Raw genomic sequence first — 22306 nt, forward strand, 5'->3', positions numbered from 1 at the left:
GGCCCGTGTCTCACTCATGCGGCCGCACCTTATGGTTACGCGGTCCGCGTCAGTGAAGTTTAGAGAAGCTGCCAAACCCATTCATGCGGCGGCACAACAACTTTATGCGGTCCGCACCAGTCTTCATGCGGCCGCATTCCAACTTTGTGTTTCAGTCCTCTTGAACCTGCTACAGCTGCTGCATTTTTCTGTTATATTTTTTAACTCCAAACTTCCCGTTAGCCATCCGAAATCACCCCGAGGCCCCCAGGACCTCAACCAAAATCACCAAGGCATCCTAAAACATTCTCCAAACTCGTTCCAATCCTCAAAACACCTCAGACAACATCAAAACCATCAAATTACATCGAATTCAAGCCTAAGAACTCCAAGAACTCTTGAATTATGCTTTCAATCAAAAGGTCTATCAAATCTCGTCTGAATGACCTGAAATTTTGCACACACATCCCAAATGACACAATGAAGCTACTGCAACTCTCGGAATTCCATTCCGACTCCTATATCAAAATCTCGCCTATCAACCGAAATTCGCCAAAATATCAATTTTGCCAATTCAAGCCTAAATCTTCTCTACAACTCCAAAACCCATTCCGATCACGCTCCTAAGTCACAAATCACCTCCCGAAGCTAACCGAACCATCAGAACTCACTTTCGAGCCTTCTAACACATAAGTCAACATCCGGTTGACTTTTCCAACTTAAGCCTTCTTAAAAGAGACTAAGTGTCTCATTTCTTACCAAATCCTCTCCGAACTCGAACTAATAAACTCGATCACATAAAACAAGGATAACGAAGTGTAAAGAAGCTGAAATGGGGGAAATGGAGCGGTAACTCATGAGACGACTGGCCGGGTCGTCACATCCTCCCCAACTTAAACAAACGTTCGTCCTCGAACGAGTCAAGAAACATACCTGAAGCCTCAAACATATGAGGATATCTGCTCCGTATCTCCCGCTTGGTCTCCCAGGTAGCCTCCTCCACGGGCCGACCTCTCCACTGCACTTTCACTGAAGTTATATCCTTTGACCTCAACTTCCAAACCTGGCGACCCAAAATAGCTACTGGCTCCACATCAAAGGTCAAATCATCATCTAACTGAACCGTGCTGAAGTCCAAAACATGAGACGGATCCCCAATATACTTCCGGAGCATAGAAACATAAAATACCGGATGCACACTCGACAAGCTAGGTGGAAAAGCAAGCTCATAAGCCACCTCTCCAATCCTCCGAAGCACCTCAAAAGGCCCAATGAACTGAGGACTCAACTTGCCTTTCTTCCCAAACCTCATAACACCCTTCATGGGAGAAACCTTCAGCAAGACCTTCTCACCGACCATGTAGGACACATTTCGAACCTTCCGGTCTGCATAACTCTTTTGATGCGACTGCGCTGTACGAAGCCTCTCCTGAATCACCTTCACCTTCTCTAAGGCATCCTGAACCAAATTTGTCCCCAATAGTCTAGCCTCGCTGGGCTCGAACCAACCAACCAGAGATATACACCGCCTCCCGTAGAAAGCCTCATATGGAGCCATCTGAATACTCGACTGGTAGCTGTTGTTGTAAGCAAACTCTGCAAGTGGTAGAAACTTATCCCATGAGCCTCCAAAGTCAATAACACAAGCACGCAACATGTCGTCCAATATTTGAATAGTACGCTCAGACTGTCCGTCCATCTGAGGATGAAACGATGTGCTCAACTCTACCTGAGTACCCAACTCTCTCTACACGGCTCCCCAAAACTGCGAAGTAAACTGGGTACCTCTATCTGAGATGATGGAAACAGGAACGCCATGCAACTGAACAATTTTCCGGATATAAATCCCTGCCAACCGCTCTGAAGAATAGGTAGTACACATAGGGACAAAGTGCGCAGACTTGGTCAGCCGATCTACAATCACCCAAATAGCATCGAACTTCTTCAAAGTCTGAGGAAGTACAACCACAAAGTCCATAGTGATTCTCTCCCACTTCCACTCGGGAATAACCATCTGCTGAAATAAGCTACCCGGTCTCTGATGCTCATACTTCACCTGCTGACAGTTGAGACACCGAGCTACAAATCCCACAATATCTTTATTCATTCTTCTCCGCAAATAGTGCTGCCTCAAATCTTGATACATCTTCGCGGCACCCGGATGAATGGAATACCGCGAGCTATGGGCCTCCTCCAGAATCAGCTCTCTAAGCCCATCCACATTGGCAACACAAATCCAGCCCCACATCCTTAACACACCATCATCACCGACGGTCTCATCTCTGGCATCATCATGCTGGACTCTGTCCCTAAGGACAAGAAAATGCGGATCATCATATTGGCGCTCTCTGATGCGATCATATAAAGAAGATCGATAAACCACACAAGCCAACACCCGACTGGGCTCCGAAATATCCAACCTCACGAACTGATTGGCCAAGGCCTGAACATCAACCGCAAGAGGTCTCTCCCCAACTGGAATATATGCCAAACTCCCCATACTCACTGCCTTTCGGCTCAAAGCATCGGCCACTACATTGGCCTTTCTCGGATGGTACAATATAGTGATATCATAATCCTTAAGCAACTCCAACCATCTCCGCTGCCTCAAATTAAGATCCTTTTGCTTGAACAAATGCTGAAGACTGCGATGATCAGTGAACACCTCACAAGATACGCCATACAAGTAATGCCTCCAAATCTTCAATGCGTGAACTATGGCAGCCAACTCCAAATCATGAACGGGGTAGTTCTTCTCATGGGGCTTCAACTGCCGAGAAGCATAAGCAATAACTCTACCCTCCTGCATCAACACACAACCAATCCCAACTCTTGAAGCATTACAATACACAGTATATGAACCTGAAGCTGATGGCAAAACCAACACTGGAGCTGTGGTCAAGGCTGTCTTGAGCTTCTGAAAGCTCTCCTCACACTCGTCCGACCATACAAATGGAGCACCCTTCTGAGTCAACTTGGTCAAGGGCGATGCAATGGATGAAAATCCCTGAACAAACCGGTGATAATAGCCTGCTAACCCAAGAAAACTACGAATCTCTGTGGCTGAGGACGGTCTGGGCCAACTCTGAACCGCCTCTTCTTCTTCGGATCAACCTGTATACCCTCGATGGACACCACGTGCCCCAAGAAAGCCATTGAACTGAGCCAAAACTCACACTTGGAGAATTTTGCATAAATCTTCTCCTCCCTCAGTCTCTGCAACACAACTCTCAAATGCTCCGCGTGATCCTCCTGACTACGCGAGTAAACCAGAATATCATCAATGAATACCATAACGAACGAATCCAGATAAGGTCGAAATACACTGTTCATCAAATGCATGAATGTTGTTGGGGCATTGGTTAGCCCGAAGGACATAACAAGAAACTCATAATGACCATATCTAGTCGTGAAAGCAGTCTTAAGAATATCTGAATCCCTGATCTTCAACTGGTGATAACCCGAACGGAGATCAATCTTGGAGAACACCCTCGCTCCCTGAAGCTGATCAAATAAATCATCAATGCGAGGCAAATGATACTTGTTCTTGATTGTTACTTTGTTCAATTGCCTATAATCAATGTATATTCTCATCGTGCCATCCTTCTTCTTCACAAACAAAACCGGTGCACTCCAAGGGGACATACTAGGCCGAATGAACCCCTTATCGAGGAGTTCCTGAAGCTGTTCTTTCAATTCCTTCAACTCTGCTGGTGCCATACGATATGGCAAAATAGAAATGGGCTAAGTGCCTGGCACCAGGTCAATACCAAAATCAATATCCCTGTCCGGTGGCATGCCCGGCAGGTCTGCAGGAAAAACATCGGGAAAATCCCACAACTGGGACAGAATCAATACTAGGAGTCTCAGCTCCAACATCCCTCACAAATGCTAGATGTGAAAGGCAACCTTTCCCAACCATACACTGGGCCTTCAAGAAAGAGATCACTCTACTAGGGATATAATCAGTCACACCACGCTACTCGATCCGCGATACACCCGGCATAGACAAAGTGACTGTTTTAGCATGGCAGTCTAGAATAGCACGACACGGAGATAGCCAATCCATGCCCAAAATGACATCAAAATCCACCATGCTCAATAGCAATAGATCCTCTCAGGTCTCTAGACCCCCAATAGTCACCACACATGACCGGTACACATGATCTACAACAGTATCGCCCACTGGGGTAGATACATGAACAGGTAAAGCAAGAAATTCACGGGGCGTACCCAAATAACGAGCAAAGTATGATGACACATAAGAAAAGATGGAACCGGGATCAAATAATACAGAGGCATCTCTGTGGCAGACTGAAACAATACCTGTAATGACAACATCTGAAGCAATAGCATCTGGCCTGCCAGGAAGTGCATAGAAACGGGCCTGACCGCCCCCTGATCGACCTCCCCCTTTGAGGCGACCCCTAGCTGCATGACCTCCACCCCTAGCTGGCTGGGCGGGTAGTGAGGTAACTGGAGTAGAAGTCGAGGGCTGACCTCTATGCTGAGATGAACTAGCCATACGACGAGGACACTGCCTCCACACATGTTCAAACTCTCTACACTCATAACAACTCCCAGGTGCTGGAGAAGGGGACTGAAGGGAACCCCTCACACCGGAGTGACCAGCTAATGCACTCGGCATAGAAGAATCCTGAGCTGACGGGGCACGAGATGAACTCTGGGCTGGAAGGACACTGAGTGATCACTGGCCCCGCGAAGATCCATGATAACCATGACCCGAAGATGCCCCACGATACTCTGGGCGGGCTGACTGAGCATGCCTGAAGAAACGGCCTCTACCACGCTGAAACTGGCCCCTCGAAGAAGCACCACTATAACTGCCAGATCCTCGAGGCTTCTTGACCTCCCTATCCTCTCGATCCTGACGGCGAACCGTCTCAATATCGCGAGCGATATCGACCACCTCCTCGAATGTAGCACCCAACACCCTCTCTCGGGTCATAAGAATACGGAGGTGATAGTTAAGACCATCAACAAATCTCCTGATCCTCTCACGATCTGTCGAAACCATCCAAATGGCATGACGAGCCAACTCAGAAAACCTCAACTCATACTGTGACACAGTCATATCCCCCTGTCGCAACCACTCAAACTGTCTATGCAGCTCCTCTCTGCGGGACTGTGACACATACTTCTCCAAGAAGAGAGTGGAGAACTGCTGCCAAGTAAGGGGCGCTGCCCCAACCGGCCTACGCCTCTCATACGCCTCCCACCATGTGAAGGCAGCCCCAGTAAACTGAAAGGTGGTAAATTCCACACCACTAGTCTCAAGAATCCCTGCTGTACGGAGCATCCGCTAACACTTATCAAGAAAACCCTAGGCATCCTCGCCCTCGGTACCACTGAATGACGGAGGCTGGAGTCTACCAAACCTCTTGAGATGACGCTTCTCATCATCCGACATAACTGGCACAATAAACTCCTGAGCTGGTGCAACCGGCTGAGTTGGAGGTGCCCCCGGTATCTGTAGTCCCTACACTACTTGCTCAGGTGTGTGATCAGCGGGGGTCAGATTGCCTCCCTCAGCCTGTGAAGTAGATGCTGATGTAGTGGCTAAAACTGCCTGAGCCAGGCCAGTGCAAACTGATAAGATCTGTGCCAAGGCCTCCTGAAGACCCGGAACCACGATAGGCACAACTAGTGCCTAAACTGGTGCTGCTGGAGCATCCATAGCAGGAGCCTGATCCGGAGCCGGGGCAGCCGGTGCATCAACAGGTGCTGCTCGCGCTGCTCTGCCTCTGCCACGTCCACGATTGCGTCCACGGCCCCTGGTGGCCTCAGTGAGTGGCACTGGTGGTCGTCCACCTCGTCCGGTAGCTCGCGTCCTCACCATCTGTGAGAGAATGGAATATCAGAAGTTTAGTACTTGGACCAACAAGTTCGCACAACAAGAGTTTCAAGAATATGAAATTTTTTCTAAAGGTTCTGCAGTCTCTCGAGGATAAATACAGACGTCTCCGTACCGATCCACGAGACTCTACTAAACCTGCTCATGACTCGTGAGACCTAAGTAACCTAGGCTCTGATACCAACTTGTCACGACCCAATTCCCAAACCCGGTCGTGATGGCGCCTCTCGCGGAGACAAGGCCAGCCAGACCAAAATGGAACACCTTTTTTAAACAGTTAATCATCTTAAACAGTAGTAACATATAATATATTATTCATAAATTGCAGAATTTAATGATAATAACAGCAGGAACCATCCCGACACAGCCCAAACCGGGGTGTCACAAGTCATGAGCTACTACAGAATCTGCTATAGGTCAACAAAGTACGGAATCCGATACAACAGTCTGAAGAAAACATAAATGATAGAGGATAAGAGAAACAAGGGGCTGCGGACGTCAACAGCTACCTCGTAACTCCAAATCACTGCCTAACCTGGAAGGAATCAGCGCTCAGGTGCGGACTCTGCTATACCTGAATCTGCACACACGGTGCATGGAGTAATGTGAGTACTCCGACTCAGTGAATAATAATTACAAAATCCCATTCTTCTTTTCTTTATCGTAATAGTACAAGTACACTATTTCAGTTAATTGCTGAAAGTATGAAAACACGTAAAGGCACAAAGCAATTCCATATCAAGCAGTAAAATCACTTAAAGCAGTAAATCAGTGAAGAAATCAAATGATATTCCTTTTTAAAACAAGTAAAACAGGTAATTAACAAGTAGAAATCTTCCCCTTGGGCACAGTATCAATCGCTCAACATAGTATCAGCCCCTCGGGCTCACTCTCAGTACAGTATCAGCCCCTCGGGCTACCTCACAATCACTCAGCATAATGGTCAGCCATTGTTACCTGACCAAATTGCATCATACAGTGTCATTGTTACCACTATTTCAAATCATATGGGTACCCGCGCTCACTGTGGGTGTGCAGACTCCGGAGGGGCCCCTTACGGCCCAAGCGCTATATCAAGCCACCGCATGGCATAAATAGTATCTCAGGCCCTCGGCCTCATATCACTCAGCATATCCTCACATATGGCCCTCGGCCTCACTCAGTCCAGAAATCATCATAAGCCCCTTGGGCATTAGTAAAACAGTAGTTCTCAGCCCAAAACATGATGTAGAAATATCATTTAAGTTTCAAATCTGAGTAAAAGTGGCTGAGTTTGTAAAACAGTAGATATCAATAGGACTGAGTTCAAATAATAAGTCTAGCAGTAAGGAAATAGTGATAAAAATCCCCGAAGAGTTCAAACAGTTGGCACGAAGCCCAAATATGGCAATCAGCCTAAATCATGATGATAACAAATGAATTTCAGTCAAATATTCAGTAAAGTCATCAATCGGGATGGACCAAGTCACAATCCCCAGTAGTGAAAGACCCCACGCTCATCATCCAGCGCGTATCTTGCCTCAATATAGCACTACGATGTGCAATCCGGGGTTTCAAACCCTCAGGACATCATTTACAACCATTACTCACCTCAAACTGGCTAATTCTCTAGCTCGCGACGCCTTTGCCCCTCGAATTGGCCTCCACGCGCGTCGAATCTATCCAAAATCATAACGAATACGTCACAATATGCTAAGGGAACAAAGCCCAAGCGAAAACATTCAAAGAATATCAAAAATCTCGATATTAGCAAAACCCGAGCCCAGGCCCACGTCTCGAAATCGGGTAGAATTTACATTTTCAGAATCCTCATACCCTCATTAGTCTAACCATACCAAAATTATCCAATTACGATACCATTTGGTCCTTCAAATCATCAAATCACTTACCCCGACGAATTTCTTGAAAAACCTTTGAAAAATTACCAAAATTCGAGCTCTCTACGTCAAAATATTAAATAAAACCCAAAACCTCGTATTTATATAGAGTACCCTTCAGGTCTTCTCACCGCGGCCGCGGCCGTTTTTTGTGCGGTCCGAGCGAGTTCAGACACTGTGAAACTACAAGTCAACTCATGCGGCCGCGTCCCACTTCATGCGGCCCGTGTCTCACTCATGCGGCCGCACCTTATGGTTACGCGGTCCGCGTCAGTGAAGTTTAGAGAAGCTGCCAAACCCATTCATGCGGCGGCACAACAACTTTATGCGGTCCGCACCAGTCTTCATGCGGCCGCATTCCAACTTTGTGTTTCAGTCCTCTTGAACCTGCTACAGCTGCTGCATTTTTCTGTTATATTTTTTAACTCCAAACTTCCCGTTAGCCATCCGAAATCACCCCGAGGCCCCCAGGACCTCAACCAAAATCACCAAGGCATCCTAAAACATTCTCCAAACTCGTTCCAATCCTCAAAACACCTCAGACAACATCAAAACCATCAAATTACATCGAATTCAAGCCTAAGAACTCCAAGAACTCTTGAATTATGCTTTCAATCAAAAGGTCTATCAAATCTCGTCTGAATGACCTGAAATTTTGCACACACATCCCAAATGACACAATGAAGCTACTGCAACTCTCGGAATTCCATTCCGACTCCTATATCAAAATCTCGCCTATCAACCGGAATTCGCCAAAATATCAATTTCGCCAATTCAAGCCTAAATCTTCTCTACAACTCCAAAACCCATTCCGATCGCGCTCCTAAGTTACAAATCACCTCCCGAAACTAATCGAATCATCAGAACTCACTTCCGAGCCTTCTAACACATAAGTCAACATCCGGTTGACATTTCCAACTTAAGCCTTCTTAAAAGAGACTAAGTGTCTCATTTCTTACCAAATCCTCTCCGAACTCGAACTAATATACTCGATCACATAAAACACGGATAATGGACCGTAAAGAAGCTGAAATCGGGGAAATGGAGCGGTAACTCATGAGACGACTGGCCGGGTCGTCACAACTACTGATAATTGTAGAAGTGGTAATGACTGTGATTATCTAACTGTTACAAGTCATTGGATAGATGAGGAGTGGATAATGCAAAAGCGCATTATTGTTTATAGAATAATTAATTCACACCACACAGGTAAGTTTATTGCTAACACAGTTGCAGATATTTGTAGATATTTTTGCATTAGAGATAAAATTATGTCGGTTTCAATGGATAATGCTTCTAGTAACACTAATGCTATAGGCTTGCTTACAACTACACTAAATCCTGCATTTAGTAATATTTTTCATGTTAGATGTATTTGTCATATTTACCATTTAATCGTCGGTGCTGGTATGAAAGTTTTAAATGTAGAAATTGAAAAGGTTAAAATGGCTCTTAATTGGCTTTTTTATTCAAACCGTAGAAGTAGACTTAGAGACTATTTTAAAAAATGTGATGAATTTGGCCTTAGAGAAAGAAAGGTTCCTAAACCTTGTCCGACTAGATGGAATTACATGTATGAAAGTTTAGTTGTTGCATATGAACCCAAAAAAATGTATGAAAGTTTAGTTGTTGTATGAAAGGTTAATATGGCTTTTAATTAGTCATATTTACCCAATAAGCGCAACGTATAATGCTCGTGTAGGTGATGGTGATGATGATGATGATGAGCACCTTACAAATCAAGATTGGAGTAATGTTAAAATTCTTGTAGACTTTTTAGAACAATTTCATATTGCTACAAATGAATTATCTGGCCACTATTATCCTACTATTTCTAACTGTTTAGTTTATATTGCAACACTTGTAGATTTATTTACTCAATTTTCAGAGGGTGGAGTAATTTATGAAGAAGCTATTAATTCTATGAAAGCTAAGTTTAAAAAATATTTTTTCCTTATCCCCCCTATTTTTGGTGTTGCTGCATTGTTAAATCCTATAATGAAATTAGGAGGTCCTCAATTTTGGTATTCAGAAATATATAACGCTTTATCACTTTCAGCTGAGGAATTTGCTACACTTGGAGATGCAAAAGCCTTAATTAAAATAAATGCTCAAACTATTTATAATGCTTATCAACTTGCCTTAGATCAAGCTAGACCAAATTTTCCAACTCCTACTTCGTCTAGTTCGCAAGCATCTAAAAGAACTGCGGGCCTAAAAGCCCTTAATTCTTGGACGGAGTTTAGGGGTTCTCAAGGTGATAATTTTGGTGATAAGTCACAACTAAATGAGCTTCAAGTTTATTTGTCGCAGGGACTTGAATTAGAGAATCCCGACGGCTCCTTCGATGTTTTGGAATGGTGGAAGGACAAACAAAAACACTATCCGGTTCTTTCAAGGATGGCTCGAGATATTTTAAGTGTTCAAGCTTCAACAGTGGCATCGGAGAGCGCATTCAGTCAAGCAAGACTTCAAATCGGTGATCATAGAGCGTCTATGAGGGAGAGCTTGGAAAAATCAGTACTCTTCAGAGATTGGATCCGTTCGGAAAGAAGAAATTTTGGACTTGCAGAATCACAACCGGAGATAGATGAAGCTTATGAAGAAATGCTAGCAGAACTTGCGCAGGATGCTGCTTCACCCGGAAGCGGTGATGAACAAGCTTCCTTTCCACCACCACCAACGGAAATTCCTCCGGACCTTGAAAGATTTATGAGATTTGTTAGAGATAATACATAGACTAACATGTAACTTGTATTTTGGCACATCTTCCTTAGTTTTTTTTCCTTTTAATGGTGATATTAGTACCTTGTTGTGCTCATTCCACTGGGGGGAGGAAGACTAAGAAAGATATTGCCATTCTTTGTTAATGTCGTAATAGTAAAATATATAAGACATTCCCTTGAATATTTCTTTGCAATTTATTTTTTGTTTAAATTTGATATAGTATATATATTATATATCTAATACATATAAACTATATATATATATATATATAAAAGCACTATATATATATCTCTAATACATATAAACTATATATACATACTATACATACTATATATAATACATATACTATATATATTTATATAACTATATATAAGCAATTTATACTAGTATATACATATATAGTTTACAAGAAAGTGCCTTAGATAAAAAAAATTAAAACAAAATAACCTATATATATATATATATATATATATATATGTGTGTGTGTGTGTGTGTGTATATATATATGTATATATACACATATATATAAGGCACTATATATATCTCTAATACATATAAACTATATATATATATCTAATACATATAAAGTATATATATATATATATATACATACATACATACATACATATAAGGCAATATATATATATTACATAAGACAATATATAATTATATATACACATAATACACCCTTATATATACATACTATACATACTATATATACTATATATATTTATATAGCTATATATAAGCAATTTATACTAGTATATACATATATAGTTTACAAGAAAGTGCCTTAGATAAAAACAAATAGCCCGAAACGAAAAAAGCCCGTTAGGCCCGTTTAGGCCCGCGGGTCCGACCCATTTAGCCCGGGACCATGTGGGCATAGGACCGCCGTGGGCCGGTTCCACACATTGGGACCATTTGGCCCGGGACCGCCTCAGCCCGGTCCGCCTCAAGCTCAGGCCCGTTTAGGCCCGTTTGGCCCGGGCCCGGACTACAATACAATATTAGGCCGGCCGTGGAATCGATCAGACGATCGATATTAGGCAGCGGGAAGGAATCTTTGGGGCATGCTTTGTTTAAATCTTTATAATCTACGCACATCCTTAGCTTATTCCCGTTTTTTGGCACTACCACTACGTTAGCTAGCCATTCGGGATACTTTACCTCCCTAATGGATCCGATTTTAAGAAGTTTGGTTACCTCCTCACCGATTAAGGCATGTTTTACCTCGGACTACGATCTTCTCTTCTGCTTCATGGGTTTGAATTTGGGATCGACGCTCAGCCGACGGGAGGTTATTTCCGGTGGGATACCTATCATATCTAGGTGGGACCAGGCAAAACAATCGATATTGTTACTAAGAAATTGGATAAACCCTGTCCTGAGTTCAGGGATCAGCCCTGTTCCCAGGTATACCTTGCGATCTGGGAGGTTCACGATCAAGAACGGTCTGCTCCAGCTCTTCGACTGTCGACTTGGTCGCATCCGATTCTTCCGGGGCGACGAAAGTTTGGGGGGTGAAGAAATATTCCTCCTTGTTTCCAAGAGTCTGCATGCTTCTCTTTTTGTTTGAGGCCAAGTGTATAGGGGTCGACGTCTCATGGTGGATCCCAAACATTTCCCTCATTGCCCGCTGTTTTCCATGTATTGTCGTGATGCCATCCCTTGTGGGGAACCTTATCACCTGGTGCAAGGTCGAGGGCACTGCCTTTATATTGTGTATCCAAGGCCTGCCAAGCAAGGCGTTGTATCTCATGTCGTCGTCGATGACCTAAAACTCGGTGCTCTGGGGTGTGCCAGACGTGTTGATCGGGAGGGTGATTTCTCCTTTCGTTTCTTCTCCGATCTTGTTGAAGCCGTAGATGATTCGAGGGATGGGAAGAACTCGATCGAGCAACCCCAGTTGTTCTACTACTTTCGACCTGATTATGTTGGCCGAACTACCCGGGTCCACAAGCATGTGCTTTATCCTTGTGTTGTTTAAGAGAAATGAGATCACCAGCGCATCGTTATGCGGTTTCCCCATGGCCTCAAGATCCTCTTCGCTGAATATGAGGGTTTCTTTGGATAAGCGTTTTCAGGCAGGTCCCTCTTCTGTAGCGGATGTTTTCATTTGTTTGGACATGGGTCCTAGGAGATCGTTAGTTCCTCCGACAATCATGTGGACACTATGTTGGGGGCCTCTCCATTTCGCTCAGATTGAACCCGAAGGTGCACAGGACTCTAGGTTGGTCGTGCCCTCTTCTCTGTCGCTTTTGAGGTTTTGGCTTCACATTTCACTAGCCGAGCCAGGCGTCCTGCCCTGAAAGTGAAGATCCTGGGCAAGAAGAAGTGTGAAAGATAACTTGCATTTTTTAAATGAAACCAGCAAGAAAATAATCACTATTATTTTTAGCCCCACGGTGGGCGCCAAACTGTTTACCGTGAAAATGGTAACAACAATTAAATTTGTAAATGGGATTCTAAAAATACTTGATCTATTCTCGAGCTAGTTGTTAAAGCAGTTAATGCTAAGAATGAGTTTAACGATGATATAGGGGGTAAAAAGAGGCAGTAACCAAACCGAAGGTGGGGGCTATTGCCCGGATGCAGAGATGGTCGATGGGACCTCGGGGTCAGCATTAGTATCGATCTCGAACTATCGGGGATAGCCGGCAATGGGATAACAGTTAAAGATGTAATTAGACAAGGCTATTTCGGCCGATATTAAGTTATATAATGAAGAACAAGTTAAGAGGCGATGAATACAGAGACGGCCTCGAGCCAGTACCAAGTGATAAACAAGAAGAATGACCGAAGATAAATGGTTTTGAGCCAAGGGGAATAAGCAAATTAGAGAAGAGAGGAGGAGAGAAGATATTATTGCCCTTGAGTAGGATGATTGGAGCTACTCTACAAGATGTTAGTGACCCCCCTTTTATAGGAAGGGGACGCCCAAACTAAGTACAAGATGTGTAGTATGACAAAAGAGAATGAGATGTGACAGCCTGTTAGCCTTATGTCGCGTGTGGGCTGAAATCGAGCCGCTTCAGTAGATTTGATCGACCCCGGGTGCATCCCTCGGGGGGATTCCTGCATTTGTCGGGGCTTCAACCGATGTTATTCTTGGCAGGGCATCGACAGGTTTCGAGGGAAGCGACTGACCCAAGATCCTATGTTTCCGGGGTCACTCTTCGAAGCATTGTGTCAAGGGGAAATCGGTCCCTCGGATTTCACCGCACACAAAATGCAAAGCAATCAAGATCAATATAAGCAATGTAGTAGTGGTTACAACTAAGACGATGGGTATGGTGAGCAAAGTGAAGAGGTTTTGTATGCCAACAACGGGGTAATGTTCCAAATCAACAATGGAGATCACAAGGGAATAATCAGAATTGGGGAAACCAAGGCCAAGGAAATTGGAACAATAACAACAATAACTCCAACAACTGGGGTAACAACAACCAGAATTGGGCTAACAATAGCAATTGGGGTGGCAACAACAACCAATGAGGATGGAATAATGGTAATCATGGTAATCGAGGCCCGGGTTTTCAAAGGCCTCCAATGTTTTAACAACCAAACAATCCACCTCCATTTACGTTCCAAGGTCCTAGCTCATCAAGTAATGAGATGGGAAGTATTGAGTCAATGTTTGAGCAAATGATGAAGAAAAACGCCAACTCTAATGCCCAATTGGCATCCCATAATACTATTATCCACAATTTGGAGGTCCAACTTGGCCTAATTTTGCAAGCTTTGAACACTCGGCCTAAGGGGGAACTACTTAGTGACAGGGTAGTAAATCCGAAGGGTGGGAACAATACCTTCCATGCAATGGCGGTGACCACAAGGAGTGGTAGAGGTGGTGAATCAAGTACCACCAAGCAAAAGAAAGTTATGAGTGATGATGTTGAAGTGCATAATGACGATGATCCAATAGTTGATGAGCAAGTGAGTGAAGAGAATTTGGATGCTGAGGTGAGAATTGATATCCATGACAATGAGGAGGAGACTCAAAATGACGTGAACCTATCTAGGAACACGTGATAGACATACCGAAAACGGTAATGCCTAAAGCCAAGGATCCCTTTCCAAGGTCTCCTCCACCTTACCTCAAAGAATTGCAATGAAGAAGAGTGAAAACCAGTTCAAGAAGTTTATTGAGATGATTGAAAAGTTTGTAGATCAATGTGCATTTTGTGGAAGCTTTTGAGCAAATGCCGGGATATGCCAAGTTTATGGAAGACTTGGTAATTAAAAATAGATCTATGGATATTGAGACCATCAAAATGACTCATCAAATGAGTGCCATTGTGCGCTCAATAGCTCCAAAGCTTGAAGATCCCGGCACATTTACCATTCCATGTACCATTGGGAGTGCGGATTTTGCAAAGGCCTTGTGTGATTTGGGAGCAAGTATAAATTTGATGCCTTTCTTTTTATTCAAAACTTTGGGTATTGGTCAACCGAGAGCTACTTCAATGATATTGAAAATGGCGGATCCAACAATGAAGAGGCCTCTTGGTATTATTGATGATGTTCTTGTCTGGGTTGGCAATTTTATTTTGCCTACGGATTTTGTGATTCTCGACTACGAAATTGACTATGAGGTGCTGATATTATTGGGAAGGCCTTTCCTAGCAATAGGGAAGGCATTGGTTGATGTGGAAACAGGGGAGCTCACCTTCCGGGTGGGTGACAAAAAAATTGTCTTACACGTGTGCAAATCAATGAAGCAGCCTAATAGTACTAAGATTTGTTCTTTTATGGATCTGGTGACGGAGGTGATAGTTGATGACATGAGTGCCATGATCAATGTGGAGGATCCTTTGTAAGATGTATTGTTAAACCATGATGTGACTGAGGATGAAGGCTTGGTAGAGTATGTCAATGCCTTACAAGGAATGAGTTCTTACTCATATGAGCCCCGTAAACTTTCCTTGGATCTTGAGAACAAAAATAATCCACCAACAAAGCCCTCAATCGAGGAACCTCCCATATTGGAGTTGAAGCCTCTGCCTCCACACCTCAAGTATGAATTCTTAGGCCCTTGTTCAACTTTACCTGTTATTCGTTCTGTGTGCTTAACTAACGTGCAGGTAGATGCCACCCTTGAGGTGCTCCAACGAAGGAAGAAGGGAATTGGATGGACTCTAGCTAATTTTTAGGGGATAAGCCCCGCCTTTTGCATGCATAAGATTATACTTGAGGATGATGCCAAACCCTCCGTAGAACATCAAAGGAGGTTGAACGAGGCTATGCAAGAGGTCCTCAAGAAGGAATTTATCAAGTGTCTAGATGCAGGAGTTGTGTACCCCATCTCAGATAGTTCATGGACTTCATCGGTACAATGTGTGCCAAAAAAGGGGGTATGGCTGTGGTCACAAATGAGCAAAATGAGTTGATTCCCACTAGGACTGTCATTGGATGGAGGGTTTGCATGGACTACCGAAAGCTGAACAAAGTGACCCGCAAAGATCATTTTCCATTGCCCTTTCTTGACCAAATGTTGGATAGACTTACCGGGCGTTCCTACTATTGCTTTTTGGATGGGTACTCGGGCTACAACCAGATTTTGATTGTGCTGGAGGACTAGGAGAAAACCAACTTCACATGTCTGTATAGGACCTTTGCATTCTCACTGATGCCATTTGGTTTGTGTAATGCACCGACTATATTTCAACGGTGCATGATGGCTATATTTTCGAACACGGTGGAAGACTTCTTGTAAGTGTTCATGGATGATTTTAGTGTTGTGGGTGACTCTTTTGAAGAATGTTTGGGTAATCTCGACAAAGTGTTGACCCTATGTTAAGAGACAAATCTAGTGCTTAATTGGGAAAAGTGCCACTATATGGTCGAGGAGGGCATTGTCCTCGGCCATAAGATCTCAAAGAACAGTATCGAAGTGGACAAAGCAAAGATTGAAGTGATTTCAAAAATCCCTCCTTCTACTTCTGTCAAAGGAGTGAGGAGCTATCTTGGGCGTGCGGGATTCTACTGAAGGTTCATCAAGGACTTCTCCAAGGTGGTGAATCCCTTATGCAAATTGTTGTAAAAGGATGCAAAGTTTGGGATTAATGATGAGTGCATGAAAGCTTTTGCGCTTCTCAAGTATAGATTGACTACCACTCTCAATATCACCGCACCCAATTGGAGCTTGCCATTTGAGCTCATGTGTGATGCTAGTGACGCTGCGGTAGGAACGGTCTTGGGGAAAAGGGTGAAGAAGATGTTTCATCCGGTGTACTATGCAAGAAAAACTATGAATGATGGCTAGGTTAATTATACAGTGACAGAGAAAGAGTTGCTAGCAATTGTGTTTGCAATGGAAAAGTTTAAGCCTTATCTCATGGGTGGCAATGTGATTGTTCATACTGATCATGCGACGCTTCGGTACTTGATGACCAAAAAGGACTCTAAAGCTAGGTTGAAGAGATGGGTTTTGTTGCTTTAAGAATTTTATCTAGAGATTGTTGATCGGAAAGGAAGTGAAAATTTAGTGGCGGACCACTTGTCCCGCCTGGAAGAGGAGGGGAGCCCCAAAGATGGTCTAGAAATTAATGATGCGTTCCCAGATGAACAACTTCTCTCAGTGTCTTTGAATAGTAGGCATTGGTTCGCTGATGTGGCTAATTTTCTTGTGACTAGCATTGTTCCGAGTGAGCTCTTTTCTAACCAAAGGAAGAAGCTTAAACGGGACAACTTGGATTATTACTGGGATGAGCCTATCTTTTCAAGATTTGTAATGATGATGTGATCCGGAGATGTGTTCCAGAAGAGGAGCAAATGAGCATTCTTGATTCTTGCCATTCCTCGCATTACAATGGTCATCATGGTGGGGCGAGAACTGCTTCAAAGGTACTTAGCTGTGATTTTTATTGGCCTACTCCGTATAAAGATGCTGGTGAGCTTGTTAAGAGATGTGATGAGTGTCAGAGAGCTGGTGGAATTTCCAAGAAGGATGAAATGTCTCTCACAATTATTCTTGAGGTTGACATTTTTGACGTGTGGGGCATAGACTTCATGGGGCCTTTTGTGAGTTCGTAAGGCAACACTTACATTCTGGTGGCCGTTGGTTATGTTTCCAAGTAGGTTGAGGCCGTGTCTTTGCCCAATAACGAATCCCGGAGTGTTGTGGCGTTTCTCAAGGAAAATATCTTCACACGGTTTGGAACTCCTCGGGCAATAATCAGTGATGAGGGTTCTCATTTTTGCAATAGGGCATTTGACACTTTGCTTGCAAAGTATGGTGTCAATCACAAGATATCAACCCCTTATCATCCTCAGGCTAGTGGACAAGTTGAGGTCTCCAACAGGGAGATAAAGAGCATACTGTCAAAAACTGTCACTACAAATAGGACTGATTGGTTAAGGAAACTGGATGATGCTTTGTGGGCTTACAAGACTGCTTACTAGACTCCAATTGGTATGTCTCCGTACTGGTTGGTATTTAGGAAAGCATGACATCTTCCGGTTGAGTTAGAGCATAAGGCCATGAGGGCTTTGAAGTGGTTAAAATTTTGAGTGGGATGTTGCAGCAAATCTCCGGGTAGAGCAACTCAATGAACTAGATGAGTTTCAGTTTCATGCCTATTCCAACTTGTCCTTGTATAAGGACAAGATGAAGTACTTACATGACAAATATGCCCGGAGCAAGGAATTCAAGGAGGGTGACTTGGTTCTCTTATTCAACTCTCGATTATGACTGTTTCCGAGAAAGCTCAAGTCAAAATGGAGTGGCCCTTTTGAAGTGGTGCATGTAACTCCATTTGGTGCTCTTGATTTGAAAAACAAAAATGGTGAAATCTTTCAAGTTAATGGACACAGAGTGAAGCACTATCTTGGAAAATTTGATGACAGCCACATGGTGGCTTTGATCAATTTCAAATGATGATGGTAACATGCGTCATGCCGCGACGTTAAATTAGGCGCTTCTTGGGAGGCAACCCATGTGTTTTTCTTTCCTTTTGATTTTCTTCTTAGTGTAGGATTTGTTTTGGACTAACTAGTTGTGAGATTGTTGTAGGAATTTTGATGTAGTGCAGGACTAATACTGGAAAATTTGGCTAAGTATGTAATTGGACCGCTGACCGTGCTCAAAATCCCACGGTTAGTAGAAGCTTTTTCGTAGGGGCGTGATTCTGTTGTGGACGCGGACTTGAAAAGTCCAAAATGTGACCTCTCTGAAGTTTTAACCGCATTCGCGATGGCATTTTCACAGTCAGCGGACCTTGTTTCGTGGCCACGCCTACTTTTTCGCTCTCAGCGGTAGTGTTGATCTTGCAACTCTTCAAAAATAGCAAAAAGTGCGGACCGTGGTGGAATTTCACGGCCGCGCCAGGTAGGTCGGTGTGGGCCCTTAGGGTTTTAGTATAAATAGGATGGCCCTCCTCCTTTTATCCTTTTCACACCTTTCACTCTCACAAGAAATAACCTACTCTTCATTATCCCCTATTTTGATCCCAACATCATAGCACTAATCAGAAGTTAGTTTCCAACACACATCAAACAATTGGTACGCTCAAATAATCGCATTGCTTTTATATTTTTACTTTTCTTTTCTTTTAGTTTTACCTTCTTCTTTTTTAATTAGGGTTTGATTAATCCTCATAATCTAGGCATTGATGTTAAAAATTCATGTGGATACTTGTTAAGCGTGCCTGATAGGGGATAAGGTTATTCATTTTACCACTTAATTGCCTAATCTGTATGCTAGTGAAAACCCTAGAGTGCCCATTCCTTTTGAATTCCGTGGCCGCGGCCTTAATTCTGCGGCCAACATTCATATGCAGTGTTAGGTTTAAATTAATTTGCATTTCCGTGGTCAGCGGTAGAATTTCCACGATCAAAGGCCTGCTTTATGTGACCACGCTTCTTTTTTCGCTGACCGCGTATTTTAAGTTCAGAGAATTGCCAAGTTGGTTCCGCGCTCGCGTTCGTTTTTTCGCGGATAGCGGACCTTGTTCCGTGACCGTGCACAAAATTCTGCTCTCAGTGGTGGTCAAACATCAGAGACTGGGTAGTCTGAACTCCAGTCCTTCGCGACCACATTCCTTTTTACGCGGACTGTGGTGCCCATTCCACGGTCGCACCCCTTTTTCCGTTGTCAGCAAACTTTTGCTGTTAGAAACACTATCATCTTTTCATCTACTTTCCTTCGATGATTCTTTTAACAACAATACTAATGAGCTTTCCTTGATTGTGTATGTAGACAATGGTCCGATCTATAGGCGCAGGTGATAAACAAAAAGGGAGGGGTGAATCTTCCCGAGGCAAGGGAAGAGGAGGACAAGGAAAGACCAAATTACCACTGGTGGTCCAGAAGTCTATAGGGAAGCTGCGGAAAACCATCAAAGCTGTGGACAAAGCTGCATCCCATTTTGAAAGAAGTGAGTATGTCCCTTCCAGGGAAGTTTCGGAAGAAGACTTAGTGCCAACCCATAGTCCTGCAGACTTCCAAGGGAAATTCCAGTTGAGAGTCGAGCCTACACCCCTTGCTTCCCCTGCCTCTTCTGAGTTGTTAGATGGCTCAGAAGAAAGTAGTGAGGCTTTATCATCAACTTTTCCACCTGCCACACCTTTGGCCTCACCAATGGATCCTATTGATGTAGATGTTGAGATCTCTGATGACGGGAGGGGTGGTGACACCCAGATAGGAGGGTTAGAGAGATCAAGGAACCCTATGGTATGGCAAAAATGTTTTGTGAATGAGAAAGCCTACCACAAGTTTTGGGAGTGGTGGCCTCAGAGGTCACTTACACTTGAGAGGGTCTTCACTGAGTGAGATCTACTACCCCACAACCCTAATGTCAAGAGGCACTTCAATGAGAGAGTGGGGTGGAAGTTCTTCACTAGCAACTTACCAGATGCCAATGAACACTTGGTTAAGAAATTTTACGCTAATGTCACCCACATAAAAAAGGGAACATTTTTTACCAAAGTCCGAAACATGAAGATTAAGTTTGATGGCAAGACCTTAAATAACTATGTTAGGTTCAATGACGAGGATGAGTCCCTGTATCTGGAAAAAGTGGATATGGATGAGTTAACCCGTCCTTGGCTTGCATCGGTGATTGCTCTTCCTGGGACTACTCCAGTTTGGTTGACACCTGGGGTCCCGATCTACAGGAACACTCTGATCTTTGAAGCGAAGGGGTGGGAAACTTTTGTGTGTAGCCAGTTAGACCTTACTACGCATGATAGTGATATGCCGGTCTACTAGGCGGTTATTATGAGGGCTATCATGGTGGGGTACCCGATCAACGTCGGGAATATTATGGCCAAGGTGATCACCAGAGTGGTTGGAAAATATGAGAGCTCATATCCTTTCCCAAACTTCCTCACCATGTACCTGGAGGATCAGATAGTCGAAGGAAGGGACTTTGACACTAAAGTGAAACCAAAGAGGTAATTTTGATGGTACAACCTTCAAGGTCCAGACAATCCCAAGTCCAAGGGCAAAGCCACCACTTCCACTGGCCAGTCTAAAGAGCTAGGGGTGGTGGCCACTGGTTCCGAGCCTTCCACTGCCATGCCACATCCTTCCTCCGGACCATCTTCTTTAATTCCAACTTCAGTGCCTTCTTCATCAGCATACCCTCTGACTACACTAAGGGTTAATTAGACTCTTTCCAGCACCAACAATTAGATGCAGGCAGCTACATCAAAGCTGTCTGTCCTATCCAGCACAGTGGCAACTCAGTCAGTTCCAGCACAGCCTCAGGTGCCTGCTTCAGTGGAGGAATCACTAAAGAAGCTTCTGGACAACTAGAATCTTATCATGGCCACTTTGGATGCACAGGGAAAAGCAATCTAGGAGCTGGGCAAACAAACGAAGAAGATGAAAAAGACTCGGGCCTCAAAGGAGTCAGTAAATCTTCTGAGCAAGGAGGTTGAAGAGAGGCCATGAGGAGAGGGGTAATCCCCTAGACTGAGGATTTGGAGATTGAGCTGGAGGACCCTGAGGGAGGCGACTCAGGCCAGCCACAAGACCCAGTGTTGCGGCCAAATGCCACGCAAGTATACGTGGTCGTCAAGTAATAAAGTGACTAAAAGTCGGATGTCAATCCCACGAGGACTTGTGATTAACTATTAACTAAATTAGACTATCCTAATTATCTAAACAAGAATTAAACCTAGAAGTATTTGATTCTAAACTAATTAAATAAAGAAATATAAAAATGAACTTTGAAAATAGGAAGAGCAGATTTTTATGTTATCAATGTGATGAAAATGATCTAGTGTCATGGGCTATCTAACAATCCTATTGTATTCTTCAATTGAATTGACTAACTAATTTATCTAGTTTATTGGTTAACAAGGTTAATATTGCTCATAAGAATCTATCGAGTTCTTACTTGCCTATTCATGCTAACCTAACGTCTTTATGTCTATGGAGTTAGAATCAACAAGAATGCATTTATATTTCCGGTAAATCAACCAAGCAAGGCAATTAGGTATATGTCTATGCTAACCGCGAATCTGCTCCCCGATGCCTAGGTTCAAGAACTTGCTCTACTCAATCCTATATGCAATCTAGAATTCCCACTTTCGAGTTCAATTCTAGATTCGTAGATAGTATTCAATTGGTGATCAAGCAATCAAATAATTAAGTGCAGGATTGAATAAATAAACCAACATGATAAACTAAGAAATAAAAATCAATATCAGAATAACAATATTCATGAAAGAACCACAACCCTAGAATGTGAAGTTTAGCTCCACATAAACATGGTAGCCAAACAATAAATCATACAAAGAAACATAAAAATTACTATGAAACCTGGCATCCACAGCGATTCTGTGCTCTCACTAGGTCGAATTCCCTTCAAAAAGTGTGTTAGATGACCTAAAAGAG

At 43.5% G+C, this 22306-nt stretch overlaps 1 protein-coding gene across 1 annotated transcript; it reads left to right on the forward strand.

The window, feature by feature from the left end:
- Positions 1-14076: 14076 nt before the first annotated feature.
- Positions 14077-15281, forward strand: LOC138878182 (uncharacterized). The gene is made up of 2 exons (XM_070157848.1): positions 14077-14424; positions 14631-15281. The coding sequence occupies exons 1-2, from the start codon at positions 14077-14079 to the stop codon at positions 15279-15281; spliced, it is 999 nt and encodes a 332-aa protein (XP_070013949.1).
- The last annotated feature ends 7025 nt before the right edge of the window (positions 15282-22306 follow it).

Source organism: Nicotiana sylvestris, chromosome 9 (assembly GCF_000393655.2).
Source record: "Nicotiana sylvestris chromosome 9, ASM39365v2, whole genome shotgun sequence".
Lineage (NCBI taxonomy): Eukaryota > Viridiplantae > Streptophyta > Magnoliopsida > Solanales > Solanaceae > Nicotiana > Nicotiana sylvestris.